The sequence below is a fragment of the Choloepus didactylus genome, chromosome 9 (genome assembly GCF_015220235.1).
Source record: "Choloepus didactylus isolate mChoDid1 chromosome 9, mChoDid1.pri, whole genome shotgun sequence".
Classification (NCBI taxonomy): Eukaryota; Metazoa; Chordata; class Mammalia; order Pilosa; family Megalonychidae; genus Choloepus; species Choloepus didactylus.
In genome coordinates, this window is record NC_051315.1 from 106,110,029 (window position 1) to 106,137,106 (window position 27,078).

Sequence of the window (27,078 nt, forward strand, 5' to 3'; positions counted from 1 at the left end):
TGTTCTATAACTACTTGTTAAGTTCTACCTTGAAAGTTATCATTGTTATTTATATATGTTAAAGTTTACAATAAAAAAAGCATTAAAAGAAAGAAAGAGAAAAAAAATCACCCTAAGAGGTAATTTCATAAAATGACAAAAATTTATTGTTTCTCTTGATTCTTTGAATGATTGGACAGTTCTGCTGGTCTGACTTGGGCTTACTTAGATGATTGCAGTTGGATGATGGCTGCAATGGCCGGAAGGTCCAAGCTGCCTCTTTCACGTCTGGCAGTTGGTGCTGGCTGGTGGCTGGCTCATCTTCGTTCTCCTCCATGTGACTCCCCATCTTCCAGTAGACTAGATCCACTTCCTCACATAGCAGTCTTAGGATGGTGTTCCAAAGGTGCGAGCCTCTGGCACAGGCACTTAGCCTGCTGACCTTGTGTCCTGCATGTTGGCCAAGGCTAGTGCCATGATCAAGCCCAGTGTTAAGATGGGAGGGAGCTACAGGAGCACAGACATGAGTTCTGGGAGGTGTGATTCATTAGGGGCTACCAATGTCACAATCTACCACAGATATGAAGGCTTCCCCATTATTAGAACTTAATTATGGATTAAATAAAATACTGATTTGGATATAACAGTAAGGTTTAGCAAGGTAATTACAAGGCAATTTTTAATCTGCATATAACGGAGTTGCTCAAGATATTAGAAAAGACCTATTTCCCTATAGCTAACTTAAGAACTTGTGCCCTATACAGTGAGTTGAATAATATGAGTATATAATTGATTAGATGTTATGTTCACTTTCACACCATGGCCTAATCTTCATAGATCTATTTCTGTATATAGAAAATAATAAAAAAGAAAAATATTATCTTTTCTTAATATTGCCCAAACATAATTTAGGTCTTTAAAAAAAGGTTTATTGGTTAAAATCAAATATTTGTCTATGGACTATATTCAATAGTATAATTATAATAATATTGTTTCATCAACTGTAAAAAAGCTTACAAATAGGAAAACTGTTAATAATAGGGAAAACTTGGGGGGCAGGGAGTGGGAAGCACATGGGAACTCTACTTTCTATGTGATTTTTCTGAAAACCTATATTGCTCTAATATAAAAAAAATCTTAAAAAAGGGGTGGGGGGCAGGGGAGAAGGGGAGGATGGACTGTATTCTTCAAAAGCATCATAGAAAGGCTACAGAAACATTCCAGATTAAAGAAGGCTAAAGAGACCTGACCACTTCAGTACCTCACCTTGACCGGATCCATCCTGGAGGGAAAAATTGTTATTAAAAACAGTTTTGTTGACTAACAAAATTAGAATAAGATGGTTTATTAGATCATGTAAAATTTACAGAAATTGACAACTATAGTTATGTAGGAGAATATCCCTATTCTTAGGAAATATCCACTGAAGTATTAGGGGTAAAGGCCCATGATGCACATATGTAACCTCAAATGGTTTAGGAAAAAATATATACGAAAGAAAGAGCAAGAGGGAGCACAGATGAAGGAACATGTTAACTATGGTTGCATCTGAAAAAAAGGTATATGAGTGTTCTTTTTACCATTCTTATTCTTGAAACTTTTCTGTATATTTGAAATTATTTGCAAACTTAAAAATTCTTTTTATAATGTATAAAAATAACCCTACCCCCCAACCCCCCCAAAAAAAGGCCAGTCCATTTCTGGTATTTTGCATAATGGCAGCATTAGCAAACCGGAGCACTTCCCAAATAATAGTTACATGAAGGTGAATTAAGTTGTTGTGTAGCAATTTGAACAGTGGAGAAACCTCTCTTAACATATAGACCTGAATGGTTATCATTCATAAGGTGCAATGAGTATTCTTGATTCAGATGCTTAACCACAATAGATACTTAATAATTGTTTGTGGAATTGAATTTACTTAAAATACTTATATTTTCTTTTTGTTAAAATTCATGTTTGAATTTTTAAAAATTTACAGGAATCAATCCAAGAGAAATTAATATTTTGATATTTTACAATTGATATTAATACATTGCAATTCAAACCTTGAGTCATTTTGTAAATAACCCCATATATTTGGATTTTATTATTTAGATTTCTGGACTTCAGGCAACACTGTGGCACATGGAAACAGGGCGTAGTTACAATGTTCCTGAAATTAAAGGTAAAATAAAATATGTTGAAACTCTAATTTAATATTAGATTTGGCAATTTTTCAGCCTTATCAGAATTCACTATTCTAGACATATTGAAAATGAGTAAGTGGTACAGTACCTTTTTGGTGGTTTGAAACTGTATGTACCCAAGAAAAGCATGTTCTTAAAGTTAATCTATTTCTGTGGGTATGGACCCACTGATGAGGCTACTTCAATTAAGGTGTGACCCACCTCATTCTGGATGGGTCTTAATCCTCTCACTAGAGTCCTTTATAAGAGAATGAAATTTATATAATGAGAGAAAAAACCACGGAAGCAAAAAGCTGAACATCGATGGAACCTGGAAGAGAAGGCAGAGACCAGCAGATGCTGCCATGTGCCTTGCCATGTGGCGAAAGAGTCAGGGATCTCTAGCAGTTAGTCTTCAGGGAGAAAGCATCACCTTGGTAATGTCTTGATTTGTACATTTTTCTCAGCCTCATTACTTTAAGCTAATAAATTCCCATTGTTAATCCAACCCATTTCATGGTATCTGATTTCAGCAGCTTAGCAAACTAAAGCAACCTGTTTCACTAATTAAAATTTTAATGTAAAGATTAAAAGAAGATATAGGTATGATACTGTGTAGATTAATTTTAGAGAAAAATATGAGCTGACAATAGTGGGAGGACTTTTACTTCCAGTCATGATGGACTATGTGGTACCACACTAGCCTTCTGCCTTCTGTCCATAAACAACTCTGAAAGTAGGCCATATATGTGTATGTATATGCACACATACATACATACATATATACATCTACACACACACACACACACACACACACACACACACACATGAGACAACTATTTTTAGGCATTGGACAACAGATGGCACAAATCACAGAAGGAAAATTTGTGAGGGGAACTCCACCATTGCTCTATCTGTCTGGGGAAATTTCCCAAACAAGCTACATGGAGATGAAGTCCAAGGAAAGCATGGCAGTCCCACTAAACTTAAAAGACAAAGATCTGAGTTCAGGGCTGATGGACGCAATTAGAATCTGTAGCAAAGGGCACCAGAGAGGAGGGAGCTGCAATGAGGAGTGGCTCTGTTGGTTGTGAGGGAGTTTACTATGAGTTCTTAGTTGATTGTTGGGCTAGACATTCACGAGACAAGATTATGGCTCATCATAGAAAGAAGATTCTGTGGAGCTAAGAGGGAACCAGATATTCTAGATGTCAAGCAGCGATGGAAGATATTGGAGTTTTGGCCAAGTATGGGTGGAGATGCTTCTTTTAACACCTTGTTAATGTCATGTTAAGCGTCAGTGTTCTGTAACTACCCTTCAAAGCCCCAAACAGAATTTACACGGGATTCTTAGGGGAGACAGAGTTGGAGGTTCTCTTGTCAAATTGGAGGTCTTTGGGAAAAATTTAGGGCTTTCCATGGATCTACCTTAAGAAAGTATAAAACTAAACCTATAATTACAAGGTGATCAGCCAAAAAATGAACTGCCTGCTAAAACAAAAATCAACACCCTTCAGAGTAAGACAATATTTCAGAGTCTTTACAATCTATCATCCATACTGTCCAGCATTTAATTAAATGTTCCAAGATATGAATAGAAATAGGAAAATGTGACCCACAATCAAGAAAAAAAATCAATAAATAGAAACCTACCCTGACCCTGAGATGGCCCAGATATTGGATTTAGCAGATAAAGATGCTAAAGCAGCTATTTTAAATATGTTCAAGGACTTAAAGGAAAATATGCTATTAGTAAGTTAACAGACAGGGAATCTCAGCAGAAAAATGGAAACAAAGAAACAAATAGGAATCTAGAACTGAAAACTGTAGTAACTAAAATGAACTTTTTTTGGATATACTTAGCAGTTTGGAGATGACAAAAGTATCAGTGAATTTGAAGGTATATATGTGTATATGTTCTGAAGAAGAGAGACAAAAAAGATTGAAGAAAATTTTGCCTATTTAACACATATGTAATTGGAGTCCCAAAGAAGAGAAGAATGGGAACAGGACTGAAAAATATTGAAACAAATAGTGGCCTAAAATTTCCCATACTTGGTGTAAACATTGTCCCATAGATCCAGTAAAAATAGTAAATGCAAACACAAAGAAAATCACACCAACCCATGACATATCTGAACTGTTGAAAATTTAAGTGAGAAAATCTTGAAAGCAGCAAGATTTTAAAAGAGATATTGCATGTGGAGAAACAATAATATAGATAATGGCTGATTTCTCATCAGAAACAATAGAGGCTAGGAAAAAAAAAAACGTCTTTAAAGTGTGGAAGCATTTTTAATTCAGGATTCTCTATCCAATAACAATAATCTTCAAAAATTAGGGGGAAATACAAGACATTTTAAGATAAATGAAAGCTGAGAGATTTTGTTACCAGTCAACCTCCAGTATGGAAAATACTAACGAACTTTCTTTGGTCCAAAAGAAGTGTCCCAGAAAGAAACCAAGATCTACAGAATTGCATGAAGAAAATTAGAAATTTTTAATTCAGATTAATATAGAGACTATTTTTTCCTCTTCTTAATTTTCTTAAAAGAAAAATGACTAGTTAAAACAAAAATTATAGAATTATATGGCAGTTCTTACAAGGAATTTAAAAATAAAAGATAAAACAACAGCACAAAATGTAGGGAAGCAATTAAATGGAATAATATTGTTATACAGTTCTTACATTTGCAAAATATGAAGAGTGAAGTGTGAAGTCATATTATTAGCTCTAAGTAGAATCTGGTAAGTTAAAGATGCATATCTTTAATCCTTGAGCAACCATTAAGAAAATAATAAAAAGAAGAAGTAGGTTTAAGTCAAAGCCAATAAATAATTTTATTAAATTTCAGTAACCAAACTCTGGATGGAAAACTTAAATCAACTATTAAATAATTGCATTATGCTTCAGTAGATAGATGCTCAATTAAAGGGCAGAAATTATGAAACTGGATTAAAAATGACCAGAATCCAACTTTCTTCTGTCTAAAAGAAATGTGATTTAAATATATTAATACATAGAAACAAAAAGCAAGGGGATGTAATGAGTCCTTAGAAAAATTTAAAGTGACTATATTAATATTAGACAAATTGGATTGCAATATAAATTGTATTAGTAGATATAAAGAAGTATAATTCATAATGTTGAAGGGACAATGAAACAGGAAGATTTAACAATCCTAAATGCATGTACACCTAAGGACCGAGCTTCAAAATACATGAAATAAAAGCTAATAGAATTGAAGGAAAAAATAAACAAATCCACAGTCAAAATTGAAAAATTGTAACTATTCCCAATAAATAATTGGTGAAAAGTTAGACATTAAATCAGTGGGAGCATACATGGACTGGAAAATATTAGCAATCAATTTAACCTAAATGACATTTATAGAGTAGTATACACAACAAAATGCAGAATACACATTGTTTTCAATAGCACATGGATGTTTCACCAGTATATACTGTATTTTAGGCCAGGGGTTGGTAAACTTTCCTCTTAAATGGCCAGATTGTAAATATTTTAGGCTTTGTAGGTTGAATGGTTTCACAACTGCTCAACTCTTTGTTGTAATGCAAAAACAGCCACAGACAAAAAGTATGGGTGTGGCTGTGTTCCAATAAAATTTTGTTTACAAAATCAAGAGTTTGGCTGGATTTGGCCCACAGGCAGTTGTTTGTTGATCCATGTTCTAGGCCATGAAATATTTCTCAATAATTTTCAAAGAACTGAAATCTTACAGCGTATGCTTCTTTATCACAAAAGAATTAAATGAGAAATTAATAACAAAGAATATCTGGAATATTCCCTAAATACTTGGAAATTAAATAACACACTATTAATTAATCCATGGATCAAAGAAGAAATCACAAGAGACATTAGAAAGATTTTCAAACTAAATGATAATGAAAACACTGTGTCAAAATTTGGGATATGCAGCTAAAGCTGTTAGTAGAGGTTATAGTTATGATTTTATGTTTTATTAGAAAAGAATAAATAATATCTTTAAAATAGTATCTAAGTTTCCACATTAAGAAGCTAGGAAAAGAAGCATGAAATGAGCACAAATTATTTAGCAGGAAAGAAATAATAAGAGTAGAAATCAATAAAATAGAGAAAAACGTTAGAGGAAAAAAAAGCCAAAATTTGGTTTTTTTTAAACAATTAGTAAAATTGAAGAAAAAAAACCCTAGAAAGATTGTTATGGATTGAATTATGTTCCTCATAAAGTCATGTTCAAGTCCTAATCCCTGGTTCCTGTGGATGTGAACCCATTTGTAAACAGGATCTTTGGTGATATTATTAGTTAAGGTGAGGCCAAACTGAATCAAGGTGGGCCTTAATTCAGTATGACTGGAGTCCTTTAAACAGAGGAAATTTGGGTACAGGAGTAGGAAACAGGAGACAGATGGCATGTAACAAATAGAGATTAAGTTATGGATTGACAACAAGCCTCTACTAAAACACTACAGACTTCAGAGAAAGCATGATCCTGCTGACACCTTCAAAACTGTGAGACAATAAATTCCTGTTTTTTAAGCCAACCAGTATGTTGTATTTGTTATCACAGGTATGGCAAACTAAGGTAAAGACTAATGAGGAAAAAAGAGAAAAGCAAAAATTATCATTATAATGATTAGATTTTTTTAAAGTATTTTACTATAGATACTACTGATATTAAAAGTATAGTAAAGGAATATGATGATCAAATTTAGACCCATTAGTTTGATAGCTTAACAAAAATAGACAAATTCCTTGGAAAATACAACTTGCCAAAACTTACTGAAGCAGCAATAGCAAGTCTGAATATATATGGCTGTTAAATTGAATTATGAATTAAAATAAAATAAAACAAAACCAAAAAACCTTCCCATAAAGGAAACTCCCATCAAGATGTTTGTAATGGAGAAATATGAGTCTTATATGAACTCTTTCAGAAAACTCTCAGCAAATTAAGAATAGAAGGTATTTTTTTCCAATTCAGTACAAGAGCTTATGTTGGAGGAAGAATTTTACTGTGGCCCACATGACTTTAGCCATCAGTCCCACCTGTCCCCAAATCCTCATGTGATTACATAATGCTATGTGGCAAAAGGGTCTAATCTAATCACAGGAGCTTTTTAAAGCAGAGTTTCTCTGGCTAGTAGCAGAAGTTAGAGAGATTTGAAGCATAAAAAAGATTGGATGCATGTGGCTGGCTTTGAAGATGGAAGAGTCAGCAAACCCTGGCCAGCAGACAGCAAGGAAATGAGAAACGTAGTCCTGCAACCACAACATCCTGAATGAGCTGGGAAGCAGATTTTTCCACAAAGCCTCCAGGAAAGAGTCAAACCTAACCAACATGTTGTTTTTGCCCATGTGAGACCCTAAACAAAGAACCTAGTTGAGCTTGCAAGATTTTAGATCTCCAGAACTATTAGATGTTAATGGGCATTATTTTAAGCCACTTAGTTGGTGGTAGGTAATTTGTTTTATAGCACTAGAAAACTAATATAGTCATGTATGGGAAACTACGCTGACATACTTAGTGGTAGAATATTGAACACTTTTCTCTTTAGTTGAGGAATAAGATAAGGATGTCTTCTGTCATTACTTCTTTACATCATTGAGGTCCTAGACAGTTTAATAAGGCAAGAAGACAAGAAATAAGGATAAAGATTTGGGAAAAAAAGACATACTGTCTCTATTGTAGATGACGTATCTATGGAATCTACTCCTTCCAAATCCCACTCTAATATAATAATTGAATTTAGCAAGGCCACAGGATACAATGTCAATATACAAGAATAAAAATATAAAGTATTCAAAATGCAATACTAAGTACATTTTACAGTACATATACAATATACAAAACAATGCAGTATACAAAAATCAAAAGTAGATGCATATTCTGGTAACTAAGAATTGGAAAATAAAAGTACAACAGTATCATTTACAGCACTATGAAAAACATAAAATATATATAGGAATAAAATTAACAAGACATGTGTAAGACCACTAGACTTAAACTACAAAACATTACCAAGAGAATTTAAAGATTTAAATAAATGTTTATGGATTACAAGTTAAGGTCTCCATTCTCCCCAAATAGATCTATAGATTCAATGCAATCTCATTAAAAATCCCCACAGCTTTTTAAAGAAATGAAGAAAGTCATTTTAAAATTTATATGGAATTGTAAAGGATCTAGAATAGTCAAAACAATCTTGAAAAAGAAAAAGATAAATTTGGAGTACTTATGTATCCTGTTTTTAAGTCTAACAAAGATGTAGTAAGACAGTATGGTATTGGTATAAGTGTAGACATAGAGACAAAAAATTAACAGAATACAGTCATATAGATGGACATAAGAACAGAATACAGTCCAAAAATCAACCCATATATACATGGATAATTAATTTTTGTCAAAACTCCAAATTAACTAAGTGGTGAAAGGAGAGTCTCTTCAGTGAACAGTGCTTGGAACAACTGGGTGTCAATATGGAAAAACAATAAACTTCTAGTCCTATCTCACACCATACAAAAATTTAATTTGAAAATGGATCATAGATTTAAATGTAATGGATACCACTTTTAAACTTTTAGAAGGAAATATGGGAGAAAATCTTGACAATATTGGGGTAGGCAAAGATTTTTTTAGGACATGAAAAGCACCAATCATAAAAAAGTTGATAAATTAGATGTCATCAAAATTAAAAACATCTACTTTTCAAAGGAGAAATGTTAGGACACAAGCGGGGGTGGGGTGGGGGAATATTTGTACAATGACAAAGAACTTGTATCCACAATATATAAAGAACTCTTTTACAACTAAATAAGAAACATATGACCTAGGCAAAAAGGGTAAAAGTCTTGGAACTGATACCCCACAAAAGGAGATACAGTGTTGTATAATGTACAAAAAAGACATTAGTGTTGATCATTATTAGTCATCAGCAAAGTGCAAATAAACTGTAATTAGATACCACTTCCCATCTATTAAAATGACTAAGATGAGAAAGACTGGCAAGGCAATTCTAAGTTTTGATAAGGATTTGCAGCAACTGCAACTTTTATATATTGCCAATGGATTTGTAAAATGGGACAGCCATATTGGAGAACTGTGGCATTTTCTTTGAAAGTTAAACATAAATCTCCTATCTGACTTTGCAATTCTAATCTTAGTCCAAGAGAAATAAACACATAAATCTGCAAAAATTAACCTTGTAATAGTCAAAGCTCAAGACTACCCTAAATGTCCACTAAATTGTTTAGAATAGTAGTTGCTATGTAGTAAAAGATCGTGATGTATAATTGCTGATTATTATCATTTTATATTTTTATCATTATGTTGACATCTTTAATCCTTGAAGAGGGAAATACAGAAACAGAATAAGAAGTGGAAATGTTGCCTTAATCTCAGTGACTTACAAACGCTGTCTTCCCCCACACTTTGATTTTCCAGATGCTCTGCGGCTCTAGTTTATAGCAAATATTGAGGGGTGGGTGGGTGACAGGCAGACAGGAGATCCAAGTGTCCACGATCTTTTAAGTCCTTTGATGTGGTGCTGGGTTATGCAACATTCTGTTTTCATGTAATTGTGGGGATTGTTGTTGTTTCTATTACTTTCTGTTAACCCTGTTGATGAGGCAGGGATTCTTGCCTTAGGGTCACACCACCAGACACTGGACAGATGAAATCAATACCAGTTTATTAGTCACATATACTTATAGCCCTAAGGGGAGGAGAACTTTGCATGCCATGAGCACTATTCAGGGGTTATACTTGGGAACAGAGTGAACAACCAGAGACTGTGGGGAGCAGGCTTTGTAATATCAAGAAATTAGGTGCCCCTTGGTTCCTATGAGAGGATATGATTGGCTTGCTTGAATAATTCTGTGGGTTGACGGGGAACTGCGGCTGGTCATTTGATATGGAGAGTTGTTTGGCTAGGAAACCTTATCCGTGGGAACAGAATTGGGAGTGGGGGCGGGGTGGATTGTGGTTAGGCTATTGGAGGCCCTCTCAATTTTACCAGATATCAAAAAAGCACATGATATTGGACCTTAGTTTTAGGCCTTGCACTACAATTGTGACAATTATCGCCATTTTCCAGAACCAAATAGGAAAAAAAAAATCAGATCAAGAAGGAAATTAAATGCCAGCCATGTGCTTTCTTGCCTTTAGAACCTGATAATCCTTAAGTGAGCCCTGATATTGCTATCATCCAGAAATTTTTGCATTCATCATCTTTTCTCTATTATAAATACAGTGGTACATTATAAGATTGAGCTGCTTCTTTTATTTTTTCATAGTTGTAACATTATTAGTTATTTGAAATCAGCTTGCTGTTCAGAAAATAGGGAAAAATTATATTTACCTAAATATGTATATGGAAAGAGGTGAAAAAGAAAGAGACTTGTCCAGTCTCTTTTTTTTTTCTCAGGTGATTCCATTGGAACAGCTCTATATGTCCAAAGAGGGTTAGGAAACTAAAGTTAAATTATGTTGAGTATTACACTAATTCTCCTTCCTGATTCTCTTAACATTAAGAGGCATAGAGAATAATAATATTGTATAATAATATTTTATTAATAGAATATTCTCTTTCCAGAGATCTCTTATTTATTCGCTAGTTTCACTTAGGAAATTTTGTCATTGCCTACAATCTCTCCTTTGGCCCTCTTCAACTTTGTTTATATGAAACCTTATGGTAACAGGAATTTTGATATAATGTGATTGGAGAATGGCTTCTGTTCTCTGAAACTAGCTCATTATTTCATTGTCATTTCATTAACTTTACAGTAATACCACCCTGCATTTTGGAGGACTGAAATTTGAGACCCCACTTACAGCATTTTGGTGTGGTTTTAGTATTACTAGTTTAATACTTGTAAAATGCATCTATCATTGTGACCTTGGTTTACATATTTTTTGGTTTAATCATTTTTGTTACAAACATTATGAATATTATTATTAAGAATAAATTCTATTATTTTATAGTTGGTGAAAGTGATGAAAGAAAAAATGTACCAGAAGGTCCTACTCAGAAAGGTCTTCGTGAAGCCAGGGAAAAAAACAAATGTAAAAAGTTGATGAAAGGAACTACAAAGGTATGCCACTTATTTTTATTTTCCATTCATTCGTATTTAACACTCAGCAACTCTAAAGATCTGTGCACTAATACATTATTTTACTTGAAAAGGGATTTAAGGATTATACATTCTAAACCTCTCAATTTATAGATAGACAAAGGAGGCCTACAGATGTTACTAGTTTTTAGTAACTAGTTAGTAACTAGTTTACTCATGGTCACAGGCGTATTAATGACAGAAACAGCTGAATGTATCACTCTGCCATCTCCCTCCCCTGACCCCGCCCCACAGTCGCAGCCATGCCTGCTCACAGGCTCACCTTTCCGCTTAAATTTACCTTTGTCCAAAATAAATCACAGCTCATCTTTTGTTCATTTCTTTCTCTCATGGTATATCTTCAAACTTTTCTAAGCCTATTTAAGAGTCAAATATAATTATGCTGCATTTAAAAATATACTTATAAGAGCACTCTCAAGGAGGTGGGGCAAGATGGCAGAGTGGTGAGGAGCAGAATTTCATCTCTCCCCTAGAGCAGCTGGCAATTACCCAAGAACTATATGAAACTGTTTTCGGGGTCTCCAGTAACCAGTCACACATTGGACACAAGTTTGGAATTGGAGGAAAAGCTGAGATCGCAGCGAACATTATAAGTGCACTGGACCAGGGGTCTGGCGCCCCTCCCCACCCAGACCTCACAGACTGTTTTGCTGCCGGCTCCCTGAAAGAGGGGGGAAAAAAACCAAAAACAGCAATCTGTGAGGGCAAGAAGGGAGGCTCAACCCAGCCTCAATTGCAGAATTAATTAACAAATTAATTAACTAACTTTGGGAGCTGGGGTGCTAAAGAAGGGCTGGGCTCCAAGAAGTGGGGGCACGTAAAAGCGGGCACCCATTCCCAGACTCCAAAAAAGCCATTTTTTTTTCCCTTACATTTTGTCTCTTCTGGCTTCTCACTGATCCCTTATCTTTTTGCATTTCAGTAGCCCCCGGCAGGGGTGGAACTGAAGCGGTTGGAGAGTGATTATCAGACAATAGCCCAAAGCATATCTTTAAATGCTCTATTCTGACACTGACAAAACTTCCAGGCTGGGGAAAGACTTTTAAAAGAGACTCTTTTTTTTTCCTTTTTTCTTTTTCTTGATTTCTTTTCTACTTTTTTTTTTTTTTTTTTTTTAATCTAAAAGTAATGTATGCCTTTCCATCACATACAAGGGAAGGTCAATAAGACGATGTACAGATTTCTCTGCAGAAACCATGGAGGCAAGAAGACAGTGGCATGATATATTTAAGATACTGAAAGAGAAAAACTGCCAACCAAGAATTCTATATCCAGCAAAACTTTCCTTCAAAAATGAGGGAGAGATTAAAACGTTTTCAGACAAACAGACACTGAGAGAGTTTGTGAATAAGAGACCAGCACTACAAGAAATACTAAAGGGAGTGCTACAAGCTGATAGGAAAAGACAAGAGAGAGAGAGTTGGAGAAGAGTGCAGAAATGAAGATTATCAGGAAAGGTAAAAGGAGAGGAAAAAATAAGATATGCCATATAAATTCCAAAAAACAAAATGGTAGTAGAAAATACTGCCCTTACAGTAACAGCACTAAATGTAAATGGATTAAACTCCCCAATAAAAAGACACAGACTGGCAGAATGGATTAAAAAACAGGACCCATCTATATGCTGTCTACAAGAAACTCACTTTAGACACAAGGACAAACATAGACTGAAAGTGAAAGGTTGGAAAAAGATATTTCATGCAAACAACAACCAGAAGAAAGCGGGAGTAGCTATATTAATATCAGACAAGTTAGACTTCAAAAGCGAAACAATTAAAAGAGACAAAGAGGGACACTATATATTAATAAAAGGGTCAATTCATCAAGAAAACATAACAGTCATAAATATTTATGCACCAAACCAGAATGCCCCAAAATTCATGAGGCAAACACTGCGATCACTGAAAGGAGAAATAGATACCTCTACAATAATAGTTGGAGACTTCAATACACCACTCTCATCAATGGATAGAACATCTAGACAGAGAATCGCTAAAGAAACAGAGATGTTGAATTGTATGATAAATGAACTAGACTTGACAGACATTTATAGAAGACTACATCCAACAACAGCAGGATACACTTTTTTCTCAAGTGCTCATGGAACATTCTCTAGGATAGACCACATGTTGGGTCACAAAGCAAGTCTCAACAAATTTAAAAATATTTTTATTATATAAAACACTTTCTCAGACCACAATGGAATGAAGTTGGAAATAAATAAAAAGCAGAAGGTCATAAAATTCACAAACATATGGAGGCTAAACAACACCCTCTTAGAAAACCAGTGGGTAAAGGAAGAAATTACAAGAGAAATTAGTAAATACCTCAAGGCAAATGACAATGAAAACACAACTTATCAAAACTTATGGGATGCAGCAAAGGCGGTGCTGAGAGGGAAATTTATTGCCCTAAATGCCTATATTAAAAGAGAAGAGAGAGCAAAAATTGAAGAGTTAACTGCTCACCTGGAGGAATTAGAGAAAGAACAGCAAACTAACCCCAAAACAAGCAGAAGGGAAGAAATAACAAAGATTAGAGCAGAAATAAATGCAATTGAGAACAGGAAAACAATAGAGAGAATCAACAAAACCAGAAGTTGGTTCTTTGAGAAAATCAATAAAATCGATGGACCACTGGCTATGCTAGCAAAAAAAAAGAGAGAGCAAATGCAAATAAATGCAATCAGAAATGGGAAATGAAATATAACTACCGACCCTGCAGAAATTAAGGAGATAATGAGAAGATACTATGAGCAACTATATGCTAATGAACTAGACAACTTAGATGAAATGGACAACTTCCTAGGAAAGCATAAACAACCAACATTAACTCAAGGAGAAATAGATGACCTCAACAAACCAATCACAAGTAAAGAGATTGAGTCAGTCATCAAAAAGCTCCCCAAAAGGAAAAGCCCAGGACCAGATGGTTTCACATGTGAATTCTACCAAGCATTCAAGAACGAATTAGTACCAATCCTGCTCAATCCCTTCAAAAAAATTGAAGAAGAGGGAAAGCTACGTAACTCTTTCTATGAAGCCATCATCACCCTAATACCAAAACCAGGCAAAGACACTACAAAAAAAGAAAATTATAGACCAATTTCTTTAAAGAATATAGATGCAGAAATCCTCAACAAAATACTCGCAAATTGAATCCAGCAGCACATTAAAAGAATTATACACCACGACCAGGTGGGATTTATTCCAGGTATGCAAGGCTGGTTCAACACAAGAAAATCAATTAATGTAATACACCACATCAATAAATCAAAGCAGAAGAACCACATGATCATCTCGATTGATGCAGAAAAGGCATTTGACAAAATTCAACATCCTTTCCTGATGAAAACACTTCAAAGGATAGGAATAGAAGGGAACTTTTTCAATATGATAAAGGCAATGTATGAAAAACCCACAGCTAACATCACACTCAATGGGGAGAGACTGAAAGCTTTTCCTCTAAGATCAGGAACAAGACAGGGATGCCCACTATCACCATTGCTATTCAACATTGTGCTGGAAGTTCTAGCTAGAGGAATTAGGCAAGAAAAAGAAATAAAAGGCATCCAAATTGGAGAGGAAGAAGTAAAACTTTCACTATTTGCAGATGACATGATTCTATATGTAGGAAATCCAGAAAAATCTACAGCAAAGCTACTAGAACTAGTCAATGAATACAGCAAAGTAGCAGGCTACAAGATCAACACGCAAAAATCTGTAGTGTTCCTATACACAAGTAATGTGCAACAAGAGGAGGAAATCAAGAAAAAAATCCCATTTACAATAGCAACCAAAAGAATCAAGTATTTAGGAATAAACTTAACCAAGGACACAAAAGACCTTTACATAGAAAACTATAAGAAACTGCTAAAAGAAATTGAACAAGACCTGAAAAAATGGAAGAGCATACCATGTTCATGGATTGGAAGACTAAATATAGTTAAGATGGCAATTTTACCTAAACTGATTTACAGATTCAATGCAATACCAATTCAAATCCCAACAACTTACTTTACAGAAATAGAAAAACCAATAACTAAATTTATTTGGAAGGGTAAGGTGCCCTGAATAGCCAAAAATGTCTTGAGAAAGAGGAGTGAAGTGGGAGGTCTCACACTACCTGACTTTGAAGCATATTACAAAGCTACAGTGCTCAAAACAGCATGGTACTGGCATAAGGACAGAAATACTGATCAATGGAATCGAATTGAGTGTTCAGAAGTAGACTCTTACATCTATGGACAACTGATCTTTGATAAGGCAGTGAAGCTGAAGTAACTGGGAAAGAGCAGCCTGTTCAATAAATGGTGTTTGGAGAACTGGATATCCATTTCCAAAAGAATGAAAGAGGATGTCCATCTCACACCTTATACCAAAATTAACTCAAAGTGGATCAAAGACCTAAACATTAGCACCAAGACCATAAAACTCTTAGAAGAAAATGTAGGGCAATATCTTAAAGATCTTGTGAAAGGAGGTGGTGTCTTAGACCTCACACCCAAGGCACGAGCAACCAAAGAACAAATAGACAAATGGATCTCCTCAAAATTAAACACTTTTGTACATCAAAGGACTTTGTCAGAAAAGTAAAAAGGCAACCTACACAACAGGAGATGATATTTGGAAACCACATATCAGATAAGGGTTTAATATCCCGAATAGATAAAGGAATCCTGCATCTCAATAACAGAAAGACAAACAATCCAATTAAAAAATGGGCAAAAGACACGAACAGACATTTTTCTGAAGAGGAAATACAAATGGCTCAAAAGCATATGAAAAAATGCTCAACTTCACTGGCTATTAAGGAAATGCAAATCAAAACCACAATGAGATATCATCTCACACCTACCAGAATGGCCATTATCCAAAAAGCAGAAAATGACAAGTGCTGGAGAGGATGTGGAGAAAGAGGCACACTTATTCATTGTTGGTGGGAATGTAGAATGGTGCAACCACTCTGGAAGACAGTATGGAGGTTCCTCAGGAAGCTAAATATAGATCTGCCATATGACCCAGCTATTCCATTGCTGGGTATATACTCAGAGGAACTGAAACTTAAGACACAAACAGACATTTGTAAACCAATGTTTATTGCAGCATTATTCACAATTGCCAAGAGATGGAAACAGCCCAAATGTCCATCAAAGGACGAGTGGATAAACAAACTGTGGTATATACACATGATGGAATATTATGCAGCTGTAAGACAGAACAAAAACATGGATCATGTAATAATGTGGATCATGTAATAATAATGAACCTTGAGGACATTATGTTGAGTGAAGTTAGCCAGAAACAAAAGGACAGATTCTGTATGGTCTCACTAATATGAACAGACATTAATGAACAAACTTTGGGAGTTAAAAGCTGACAACACAGGTGACCAGGAGATAGAAAGAGGGCAGAGATCAGCCATTTGATGCTGAAAGACTACAGAATGTTTAGGATTGATTGCATAGATCCAGAAATAGATAGCATAATACTGTGTGATGGTAGCACGGTATTGTAAGTACACTGAACAAAGATGTCTGTGAGTAAAGCTGAAAGAAGTGGGATAAGAGAATGTATGACACCAGAGGTAAAGATAGATGATAAAGACTGGGACTGTATAACATGGCAAAAACTGGAGTGGCCAATAACTGTTACTAAATATACAAATATAAAAATGTTTTTGCATGTGGGAACGCAAATGAATGTCAGCCATGTAGAAATTTGAAAAAGGGATGGTATTCAGGAAAAAACATAATCAAAGCAAACTGAAGTCTATGGTCAACAGTAACATTGTAATATACCTCCATTAAATGTAACAAAGGCAATACGTGAATGCTAAATGTATATGAGAAGGGGATATAGGGGAGTAATATGGGATTCTTGGTAGTGGTGTTATTTGCTGTCCTTAGTAGTATATTGTATTGTATGACATGTTATTTTTCTTTTTATCATTTTTTCTTATTGCTAAAAAAAAAAAAAACAATTTTTCTTGTAGTAATCAGTATGTTCAAGTGCTGATTGTGGTGATAAATTTACAACTTTATGATGATACCATGAACAACTGATTGTACACTGTGGATAAATGTATGGTATGTGAATATAACTCTATAAAATTATAGGAAAATATATATATAGGAGTAAAAGTGTTGGAGAAAACATGGTGAGAGGGATGATGCCTCACCGATATGGACTAACTACAATGTGTAAACTCAGAATTGAATCTTAGAACATAGCATAACGTGGACACCATAATTGTAATAGTCCCTAGATTGTAAGCTCTTACAGCAGTTAACTCTATCCCTGAATGGTAAGGCCTATCTCTAAACTTTGAGATGCTGATCCCCTAGCGTATAACCTGATTGGTCTCTGGAACAATGCATATCTCTGAGACACCTGAAACTCAGAGCTAGAGCTTGGCAGATATGAATGTCAGTATTAGTGCATACAGCCACTGTCAAAAAAAAAAAAAAAAAAAAAAAAAGCTGAAGAAGAGCCCAGACTCCAATTAGTGATATGAATGAAGCAGGTCTGGTTAAGACCAGGGCAAGCCAGGCCAAAGGATAAAGGTTGAAACTGACTGTGTTTTAAAACTTCAACTTCCATGTGAGACCAAGGGAAGAGATGTTTATTTGGTACAGGATCTATATTTTCTAAACAATTTAACTTGTACAGTGTGTTCAAATACCATAATTACATAGAACTTTAACTAGGAAGTGAGACCGGGTAGGTTGGTATAGGTTAATGTGAAATAGTGACACATCCCAGAGTAATTTGGGCAGATAATAAAAAATATATTTACAGCCTCCCCCTCCCCAGCCCCGAGGATCTGGAGGAAGGTGCGGATGTGTTGGACATCCTCACCTGGACTGGTGTTGATGTTGTCATAAACATTGGGACTGGTGGTTTGATATGCTGAGCCCTCGAGCATGGGACTTGCCCTTATGAAGCTCATTACCACAAAGGAGAGTCTTAAGTTGTATGTAATGGTGCCTAAGAGTCTCCGCCTGAGTACCTCTTTGTTGCTCAGATGTGGCCCTCTCTCTAACTGAGCCATCTCGACAGGTGAACTCGCTGCCCTCCCCGCTACGTGGGACCCAACTACCAGGGGTGTAAATCTCCCTGGCAACGCAGAGTATGACTCCCGGGGATGAATGTGGACCTGGCATCGTGGGACTGAGAGTATCTTCTTGACCAAAAGGGGGATGCAAAATGAGATGAAATGGTTTCAGTGGCTGAGAGATTCCAAATGGAGTTGAGAGGTCACTCTGGTGGACATTCTTATGCACTATATAGATAACACCTCTTAGGCTTTAATGTATTGGAATAGCTAGAAGTAAATACCTGAAACTACCAAACTCCAACCCAGCAGTCTGGACTCCTGAAGACAATTATATAATAATGTAGATTATAAGGGGTGACAGTGTGATTGTGAAGACCTTGTGGCTCACACCCCCTTTATCTAGTGTATGGATGAGTGGAGGAATGGAGATAAAAACTAAAGGACAAATGGGGTGGGATGGGGGGATGATTTGGGTGTTTTTTTTCACTTTTATTTTTTATTCTTGTTCTGGTTTTTTCTGATGTAAGGAAAATGTTCAGAGATAGATTGTGGTGATGAACGCATGACTGTTATCATACTGTGGACAGTGGATTGTATATCGTGGATGATTGTATGGTGTGTGAATGTATTTCAATAAAACTGAATTCAACAACAACAACAAAAAAAGAATATACTTATATATATGTGACTTACTTTGCAGTCAGGCTGTTAGGAAAAATCTGTGATGATTAAAGAATATGTTATTAAAATGTCTGCTCAGACAAAGATATCAAAAATGAAGGAAAAGAAAGAAAATTGCATATAACCTGTGAGCTGTTTAGTTTCTTTTTATGAAAACTGCACAGAACTCTAGCTGAGTTAATGAATTTTTTCAGGTAGTTATTACCTTAGAGTTTTAAAATACCTGGAATTTATTTGAAAAAAAAAAATGAAAATACTTGTAATATAATGGCTTTCTTCTAATAGCAATTCTGTAGGAAGAATAGATTTTAATGACTTCAAATACTTTCACTTTTATATTTCTATTTTATAAAATAAAAATCAAATAATCTAATAAATTATTTACATAGCCAATACTAACAACATTTTTTCTCTAAGGTATTCTTTAGAATCTGGTATCATATAAAATATGTGAATAAAATTTAGAGTAAACCCTCTGAGGTTATACTAAGATTTTGAGAATAATCCATTTTTCTGTGATGTTTCAGATTGGTATTTTACTGTTTCTTTATTATTACTATTAATGTATGGATTTGTAGTTTTTGAGGTAGAATGGACATCAGAGTTAAGGATTTGCGGGTGTTGGTGGTAATGTTAGGAACATTATCATCTACTAATATAAAAGGCATTCTCTTTCAGGTAGCAAGTCAGCTTAGAAATGATTTGTTGTTCCATTCACTGAGTTCTTATGGCTTATAAAAATTTATGTTAGTAATGCAAGGTTGAATTTTTATATGACTAACAAACTATTAAAATATGGGATAAGTGTGTTATATATTTAATTATAGCATATATTTTTAATGTTGCATTAAACTATCTAATGTAATGCCCACAACGTGATAGAAAAATTTAGTCCTTACAAAAAGGGTGAAAGTATAGAGTTAAATGAGTCCTCCTCCCCCTTACTGAGTGGTCATTTTTACTAATATTTCTCTATTAATTTTCTAGTAGTTAGTATCTTAGTTTGCCAGGACTGCTGTAACAAATATCACACACTGGTTGGCTTAAACAACAGGAATTTACAGTCTCAGTTTTGGAAGGTAGAATCCAACATCAGGGTATCAGCAGACCATACTTTCTCTAAAGTCTGTAATATTCTGGAGGTGGCTTGCTGGCAATCCTTAACTCAATCTCTGCTTCTGTCACGTGGTCATCTGCCTCTTCCTGTCTCCTCTGGCTTCTACTTCTGTGTCCAAATTTCATTTGCTTATAAGGACACCAGATTAAGGCCCACCCTTTTTCACTTTGGCATCATCTTAATAGTGTCTTCGAAGATCGCACTTACAGATGAGCTCCCACCAACAGGATCAGAGGTTCGTATTTGACCATCTCTTTTTGGGGGACTTGATTCAATTTCCACAGTTAGTATTATAACTTATGGCTGAATTCTATTTCTATTTCTTGTGTTATCCACTTTAGACAGTTATCTTTTGACTCCTCTCTGGAAATTTATTTCACTGTTTTAAGTTATATTATTATGCATATTGTCAGGGTTGATATTTACATTTGTACTGTAGTTCTAATTTTATTTTCTCTGGTGTATCTGTAGTTATTACTAAAGTTTTAACCCTATAAAAACAGCATTTAGATGTACTGTGTTTATGTTAATATGATTTATTGCAGACTTCACTAATGTGACTAGAACCAGAAAGAAGGAAAGAGGGTGTCCAAAGCACATAAGCCTAGTGATTTTTATTTTAAATACCACCAGCCTTTGCTACTTCCTTGGGTTAAACTCAGCTGCCCTGTTGCTTATTTCTCATATTGTCTTTTCATGCATTATTTTTTTCTGTTTTCCTTGAGTAGCTCCTTGAGCAATTTTCAGATGAGGCCTAGGGAGAAAAATTGTCTCAGTTCTTGCACATCTGAAATATCTTTGTTTTATGTTACACTGTATTGATAGTTATCTGGCTGTAAGGTTTTAAGTTTAAAGTAATTGTCCAACAAAATTTTGAAGACACTGTTTATTGTCTTAGAGGACACCAATACTTACTGTTCGTCTGATTCTACCAAAAAAAAAAAAACAACCCTACAAAATACAATATACAATATAATATATCAATACAATGAACAAGTAGGACTTTGGGGTGTAATCATAAAAGAACTTTATTATTTTCCCTTAAAGCTGCTTAGTAGAGGCAATTCCTCCCATTTCCCTGGATGAAAACTCAGTGCAGTCCTCATGATTTTTTAATTCTTAGGTAAGAAATTTTTGGTTGCAGAACAGTCTCCTATCCCTGAAGATTGGGAAAGTGATTAAACTAGAGGAAAGGGTAACAACAGACAAGGTGAAATTTAACAAAGGATTATGAATACTGAATCTTTTTATAATTTTCTTTTTCTTAGTTGCTAGGGTAATGGAATAGCTAGAAGGAAAGAATTGAAATGGTGGCACTGTAACACATAGCATCCTTTGAAATTTGTTCTATAGCTACTTGTTAAATTGTAGTTTGAAAGCTATACCTTTTTTGTATATATGTTAGATTTCACAATAAGGAAATAACTGAAACCATGGTAATATAACTCATAACAACTTTGGAAATTTCCTTAGTATATTTACTTGTTAATCATACTTTGAAAGATATTACCTTTTTGTATGTATGCTATATTTCATAATAAGGAAATAACTGAAACTGTGGAACTGTAAACTATAATATTTTTTGAAATTTGTTCTCTAACTGCTTGTTAAGTTGGCACTTGGAAGGTTATCCCTTCTATGCATATATATTATATTCTGCAATAAAAAATATGATTAAAAAAAACAAAACAAAAACAAGCAAAATCTCAGGTCAGTACTTAAGATGTCCAGTTTTGTATAGTATAAAAGACCCACCTTTGAATTAAAGTTAAATTTTCTTCTATACAACCAGGTAGGGCTTTCTTTGGGCTACACAGTTGCAAAGGTGCTGTGATCCTTTCTATTTCTTTTGCTCTCTTCTAGATTGTTAGTTGCCAGATTTGAAATTGGTAGAGGAAAGAACTGTAAGAGGTATGACTTGAACTACCTTATCATGACTTAAGGATCTTTGAACCTGGCAGATTCTGAAATCTATTGCCCTCATTGGCACTATCATGAGTTCTTTAGACACCCCTACCAACTCCTGTAAGGAATTCCCAGTGCTCCCCCTTGGGCAAGCCTCCCCATATTCCCCCTAATGACAACCCCCGTAGTTTCTTAATACTTGGATTTGGTTTTTTTTCTGCATTAGGCCACCTTCTTGGATGTTTTTAAAAAGAACAACAAAAAAAAAACCTTTGGAATAATATTCTTACTGGCATCACATTCTGTTCTCTGGGTTCCATGCCTCTGTGATCCATTGTTAGGGGGAGAGGGGATATATACTTTTTGCCCAGAGTAAGCACAGACTCTTGATTATGCACCAGTCCACTGAACCTTCCAACTGCAAAGAACAAACATCAGCCTCCCTGGGTGGGAGGCCAGGGTGAGGGGCGATGGGAGAAGAGTTGTTTGTTAAGATTGCCTTCACTCTGGGTTTGGTTCTAGGATATTCCCCTCCTCCTCTTGGAAGAATCGGACTTAAATGAGGGATTTCTCTAAAGATCCTCACATATCCTTGCTATTTCCATTCTTTTGACCCTCTTACATCTTTGACATGTGAAAAGTTTAAAAGAGTTAATTAACTGTTTTTTAGTGAAATCCTTTTAAATTTTTGCAGATGATCTAGCATCTCTTTTGAAATACAGCAAGTATTGTATCTTGGTGCATCTGTTAAACCTCCAATTTAATATCCTGCTATTCACCTTTCTTACTGTCTTTTAGCTTCTCCCCTCTTTTTTAAAAAAGAGTTGTTAAATTTCACCAGCATGTAGCTAGATGAAGTTTTTATTTATGTGTGCTTTTGTTTTTCATCTCTTACATAATCCACAGAACTTTTTAATATTAAGACTTCTGTACTCCTTTAGCTCAGGGAATTTATTTTCTATTATTTATTTGGATCCACTGCTTCTTTTCACTGTTTATGAAACTCTTAAGATGATTTAGACTTCTTCAATCAATATTTCATAAACCTTAACTTTTCTCCCATTATTTTTTCTTTGTTTTGCATTCTGATATATCTCTTCAATGTTGCCTTCCAGATTACTACTTTAGGATTTGGTTTTATCAAATTTATAATGTAGTCAATCCATTTAATTTGTTTCTATTTTGAAAATTCTGTTCATTTCCAAGATTTATTTCTGGTTCTCCAATTGCTGCTTCTTTAGAGAAACCTATTGTATCTTTTTTGATTTAATATTTACTTGAATCACCTTGAAGATGACAATTGAACTTTTTTTAAAAACTGATTTTCTATTCCCTGAATTTTCTTCTCTGTATTTTCAGGAGTTCCTTTATCTTCACCCTTATCATTCATTTTGTTTTATTAGTTTTTTTCTTCAAATTCTTAGTGATACCTGATTAAGAATTAATATTACTGAATTAAAGACTGGGTTAGGTTAAAAACTATTTCTGGTCAGTAGTAATTAAAGATATTTAGTTCTTTGTAATAATCAAAACTTCAAACTGGTATGAATTTCTTCTTCGTTGATGGATGTGTGAGGTCTGACTTGCGGCTCACTGTTAGTTGGTGGGAGAGCTATTTGCCAGGGGTATTGAAGCAGAGCAGGCAGGGAGGCTGGCAGCCTGGAGCACGAACAGTACCTAAAGTAAATAGGGCCTTTATGGAACTTGGGGTTGAAACATGGTACATTTTACCAATGCTACTTTTCTTTCTTCTACCCCACCGTCACAGCTTGTGGGGAACTATCTTGTTATTCCAGGCTTTGCTTTTCTCTCCAGTCCCAGCATACATATATTTTCCTAATATAGTTTGCCCCGTTTATTTAGGGAGAAATTCTTGGGTTTTAGCATCATCATTTTCCTCTGTATAAAATGAAGAAGAGATAACAAAGGAGGAATGATTTGACTGCTTTTACAATTCTTATAGCAGTTATTTAATGAATGCCTCTGATGTTTTGCCTCTTCATTCAAGGTTCAGTCAGAAAACAACTACTTTAGATCTTTCTAACAAAATGACTTGAATACAAGGAATTTGTTACACAGATGATAGAAGAGCTAAGATGTCAATTAGGGAATGGTGAGACGACTGGGACATTGGAACTGGCAAGACACTGCTACCCTCTCTTGTGCTGGAGGCACAGTGGGAGACAATTGTTACCAGAATCCATACCAGAATTGGAGGAAGGGACTGCCTGGTTGGAACTGAAGCCATGGAAAAATCGAAGGGCATGGGGGAAGGGTGAATATGAATAAAACAGAGAGTGAAATAGTTGAATAGTACAGTTCTTTTCTTTTGTTATTCAGCACCCACTTTTACCCTTTGAACCCTACAAAACTTTATGCTTTTGTTTAACATGAAGCAAGTATATATCATACAAATGAAAAGACCCTTTCTCTGTTGCTAACAAGTGGAGACAGTACCCTATCAGAATCATATCCATATATAAAGTCCAAAATCTCCAGGCCCTTAATAGTCCATATCCATGAGGAGAATGTGACTCTTATAAATTAATATTATAAAGTTAAGTACCACCAAAACTTGTAATGTAAAATATCAGGGGATGGAAGACAAAAACAGAGATCATTGATTAATATATATGTAACAAAAAATATTTATACATGAATAGTCTATTTCCAATCATGATGCAAAATAGTTGGATAGTTTTCTTCCTTCTTTTAACACTCATTCTGTGTTTGCCTTTTGCTTAGCTAGCACCTTAACTGGTTGGGATTCTTCACCTGGTTAGTTGACCCATGTCTTCATTCCTGAGGGTTTAAGTACTTAGTGGTCCTGCCATTTTGTATTGCTGTAGTCTTCCATTGCCATTTACCATTCAACATGGAAGTTCTAAGATGTGCCTCAGATTTTCCAGTGGGTTTTTGTAGGAGTTAGACTGGAGAATTACATGGGAATGTGTTGGGAACTGCCACATTTGCATCTATTGGCTAATCTTTGCCATTCTCCCAAGGATGCAATATTATTTTTGGTTATCTTAATCAGGGAAGGGCAGCACTTTCAGAGACTTTCATTTGGCATTTTCCACTATAGTAACTGTTCTCCCACAGGCCAAGTAACTAATGTGGGGGTTCTACCACCTATCAGATTTCTCGTTTAGAGATTGGGATAATGATGGCCAGATGGGTCTGTGAATCCATTATCACTGTGAGTCAGACCTGGACCAGTACTTATTCATTACTCGGCCCCTATATGCCCTATCTGTCATGGGATGGGAGCATCATGTAACTGTGAGCCCCTGAGTTTTGGTGTCATTCTATAGCCTATGTCCAACAGTCTCAAACTGTTTGGATGTTTCTTCTTCCCCAGTGTATGGTTACTTGGGTAAAGGGTCATTGGTTCCTTTGGGAAAGGAATGGAGGATTTATCGTATTTGCTTACTTCCTAGGGATCTGCCCTCTCCTTCAGTCAGTATATTTAGGGTCAGCAAACTGGCTCAGATCTGGAATCCAGACAAGAGATTGTGACTTTTTATGGAGTGGCTGTCCTCAGCATCCTGATAATCCATCCTTGATTTCTTGTGGTTGTGCAGATTGAGCATTACCCTTGTTGCTGTCCCATCTTTTTGACCTCTAAGGATGATTGTCATATTTTATTAACCATTTCCCTAGCTCTCTGTGGACCAGGCTCCACTAGTTGCTACTCTGATTTTGCTGCTCTTTACTATGATTGTGCCCACCTTGCTTTTGATGCTTAATTGTGCCCATTTGGCTCTATTTACTAGGATCCTATCATCCCCATGCTTTCGGGAGCCTAATAACATCTCCTACCATCATCCTACAGGAGAGCCATGACTAAGCTTCTAGGTGATGTTGCTGCCTCCACACTAGGTTCATAACTGGTATATCCTCTGGTCATCCTTTGGACAATTATCTGGTGAATGTTTTAGCCTCACATAGTTTGTCAACTCGAGCCAGCCCACTTCACTGAGTCTTTTGATACTTATTGCATCATTTGTTATTGTTTTGGCATTTCTACTTCATTTAGTTTGGCCATCACTTTATCCAAGCTTTCAAGAGCTTCTTATTAACACTGGGGTTCTTGGCAGGGTGTTTAATCCTGTATCATAGCACTCCCATGTTGATAAACTTTCCCTTATCCAAATTTATGTTCCACCTCCCTTGTCTCAAGAGCCTCAGGATCCAGTCCCATATGTACTCTCCTGGCGCTCACAGTACATGTTGACTAAGTCCTGCTGTTCCTTTGGGGTGTAGTTCTTTTTCTCTCTTAACAGACTAAATACTTCCCTGGCTAGGTTACATTTTGGCTTAAATAGGTTTTTAGTCCATTGGCCAGAAAAGAAGGTGGGGGGTACATTTTAAGAGGGTATGCGTTGTCTTTCAAGTTATGACTCTGAATTGCCTTTGGTCAAGTGAGGAGTGCTTACCTTTAACAGAAAAGAGCAGGCTACTTCTACAAGTACAGAGAGTTCAGGAAATCTGAAGATTCACGATTTTCAAGTGCACTGTTCTAGATTTCTCCTTAGTGGCCTTATCCACTATATATAGAGTCCCATGGTTTTCTTCAAAATAATGCTCTTCCTGTATAAATCAATCATTAAGAAATGAAATATTTCACAAGTACTATAGGTGGCCCGAATAAAAAATGGGTTATATTCTAGAATTCTTTTTGGAATTCAGAATAATTTTTCTCCATGAAATTCATGTGATAAATAGAATTGGTTTCTCTACAATGGTTTTCTTAGCTCATAACGTATTTTCAAGTAGCACTTTGCAGATGGCTTTCAAACCTACATCTTACCATACTATAGCTACACCAATATTTTTTAGCTGTCTATAAGAATTTCATTTTGTGTTGCTACAATTACCTCAAAATTAATATGACAAATCACAAATTATCTTATTTCACAAATAGTATAATTTCTTCATATTTGAAATGCCTTCTAATTTTATTTGCATTCTACCATCTCATTCATTTCAAAATTATGGTCCCGTCTTTGACCCTCTTCCTTCTAAAGTTTCCC

General features: G+C 35.3%; 1 protein-coding gene across 7 annotated transcripts in view; it reads left to right on the forward strand.

The window, feature by feature from the left end:
• SPAG16 (sperm associated antigen 16) overlaps window positions 1-27,078 on the forward strand; it is a 1,128,509-nt gene that overhangs the window by 80,854 nt on the left and 1,020,577 nt on the right. For 6 of the 7 annotated variants that reach the window (XM_037849695.1, XM_037849693.1, XM_037849694.1 and 3 more), the window contains exons 8-9: window positions 2,077-2,146; window positions 11,132-11,241. In XM_037849695.1, the coding sequence (XP_037705623.1) occupies window positions 2,077-2,146; window positions 11,132-11,241 (180 nt within the window). Of the gene's footprint in view, window positions 1-2,076; window positions 2,147-11,131; window positions 11,242-12,202; window positions 12,252-27,078 lie in introns of those variants that run through there. The other variant, XM_037849700.1, reaches the window with a different exon arrangement.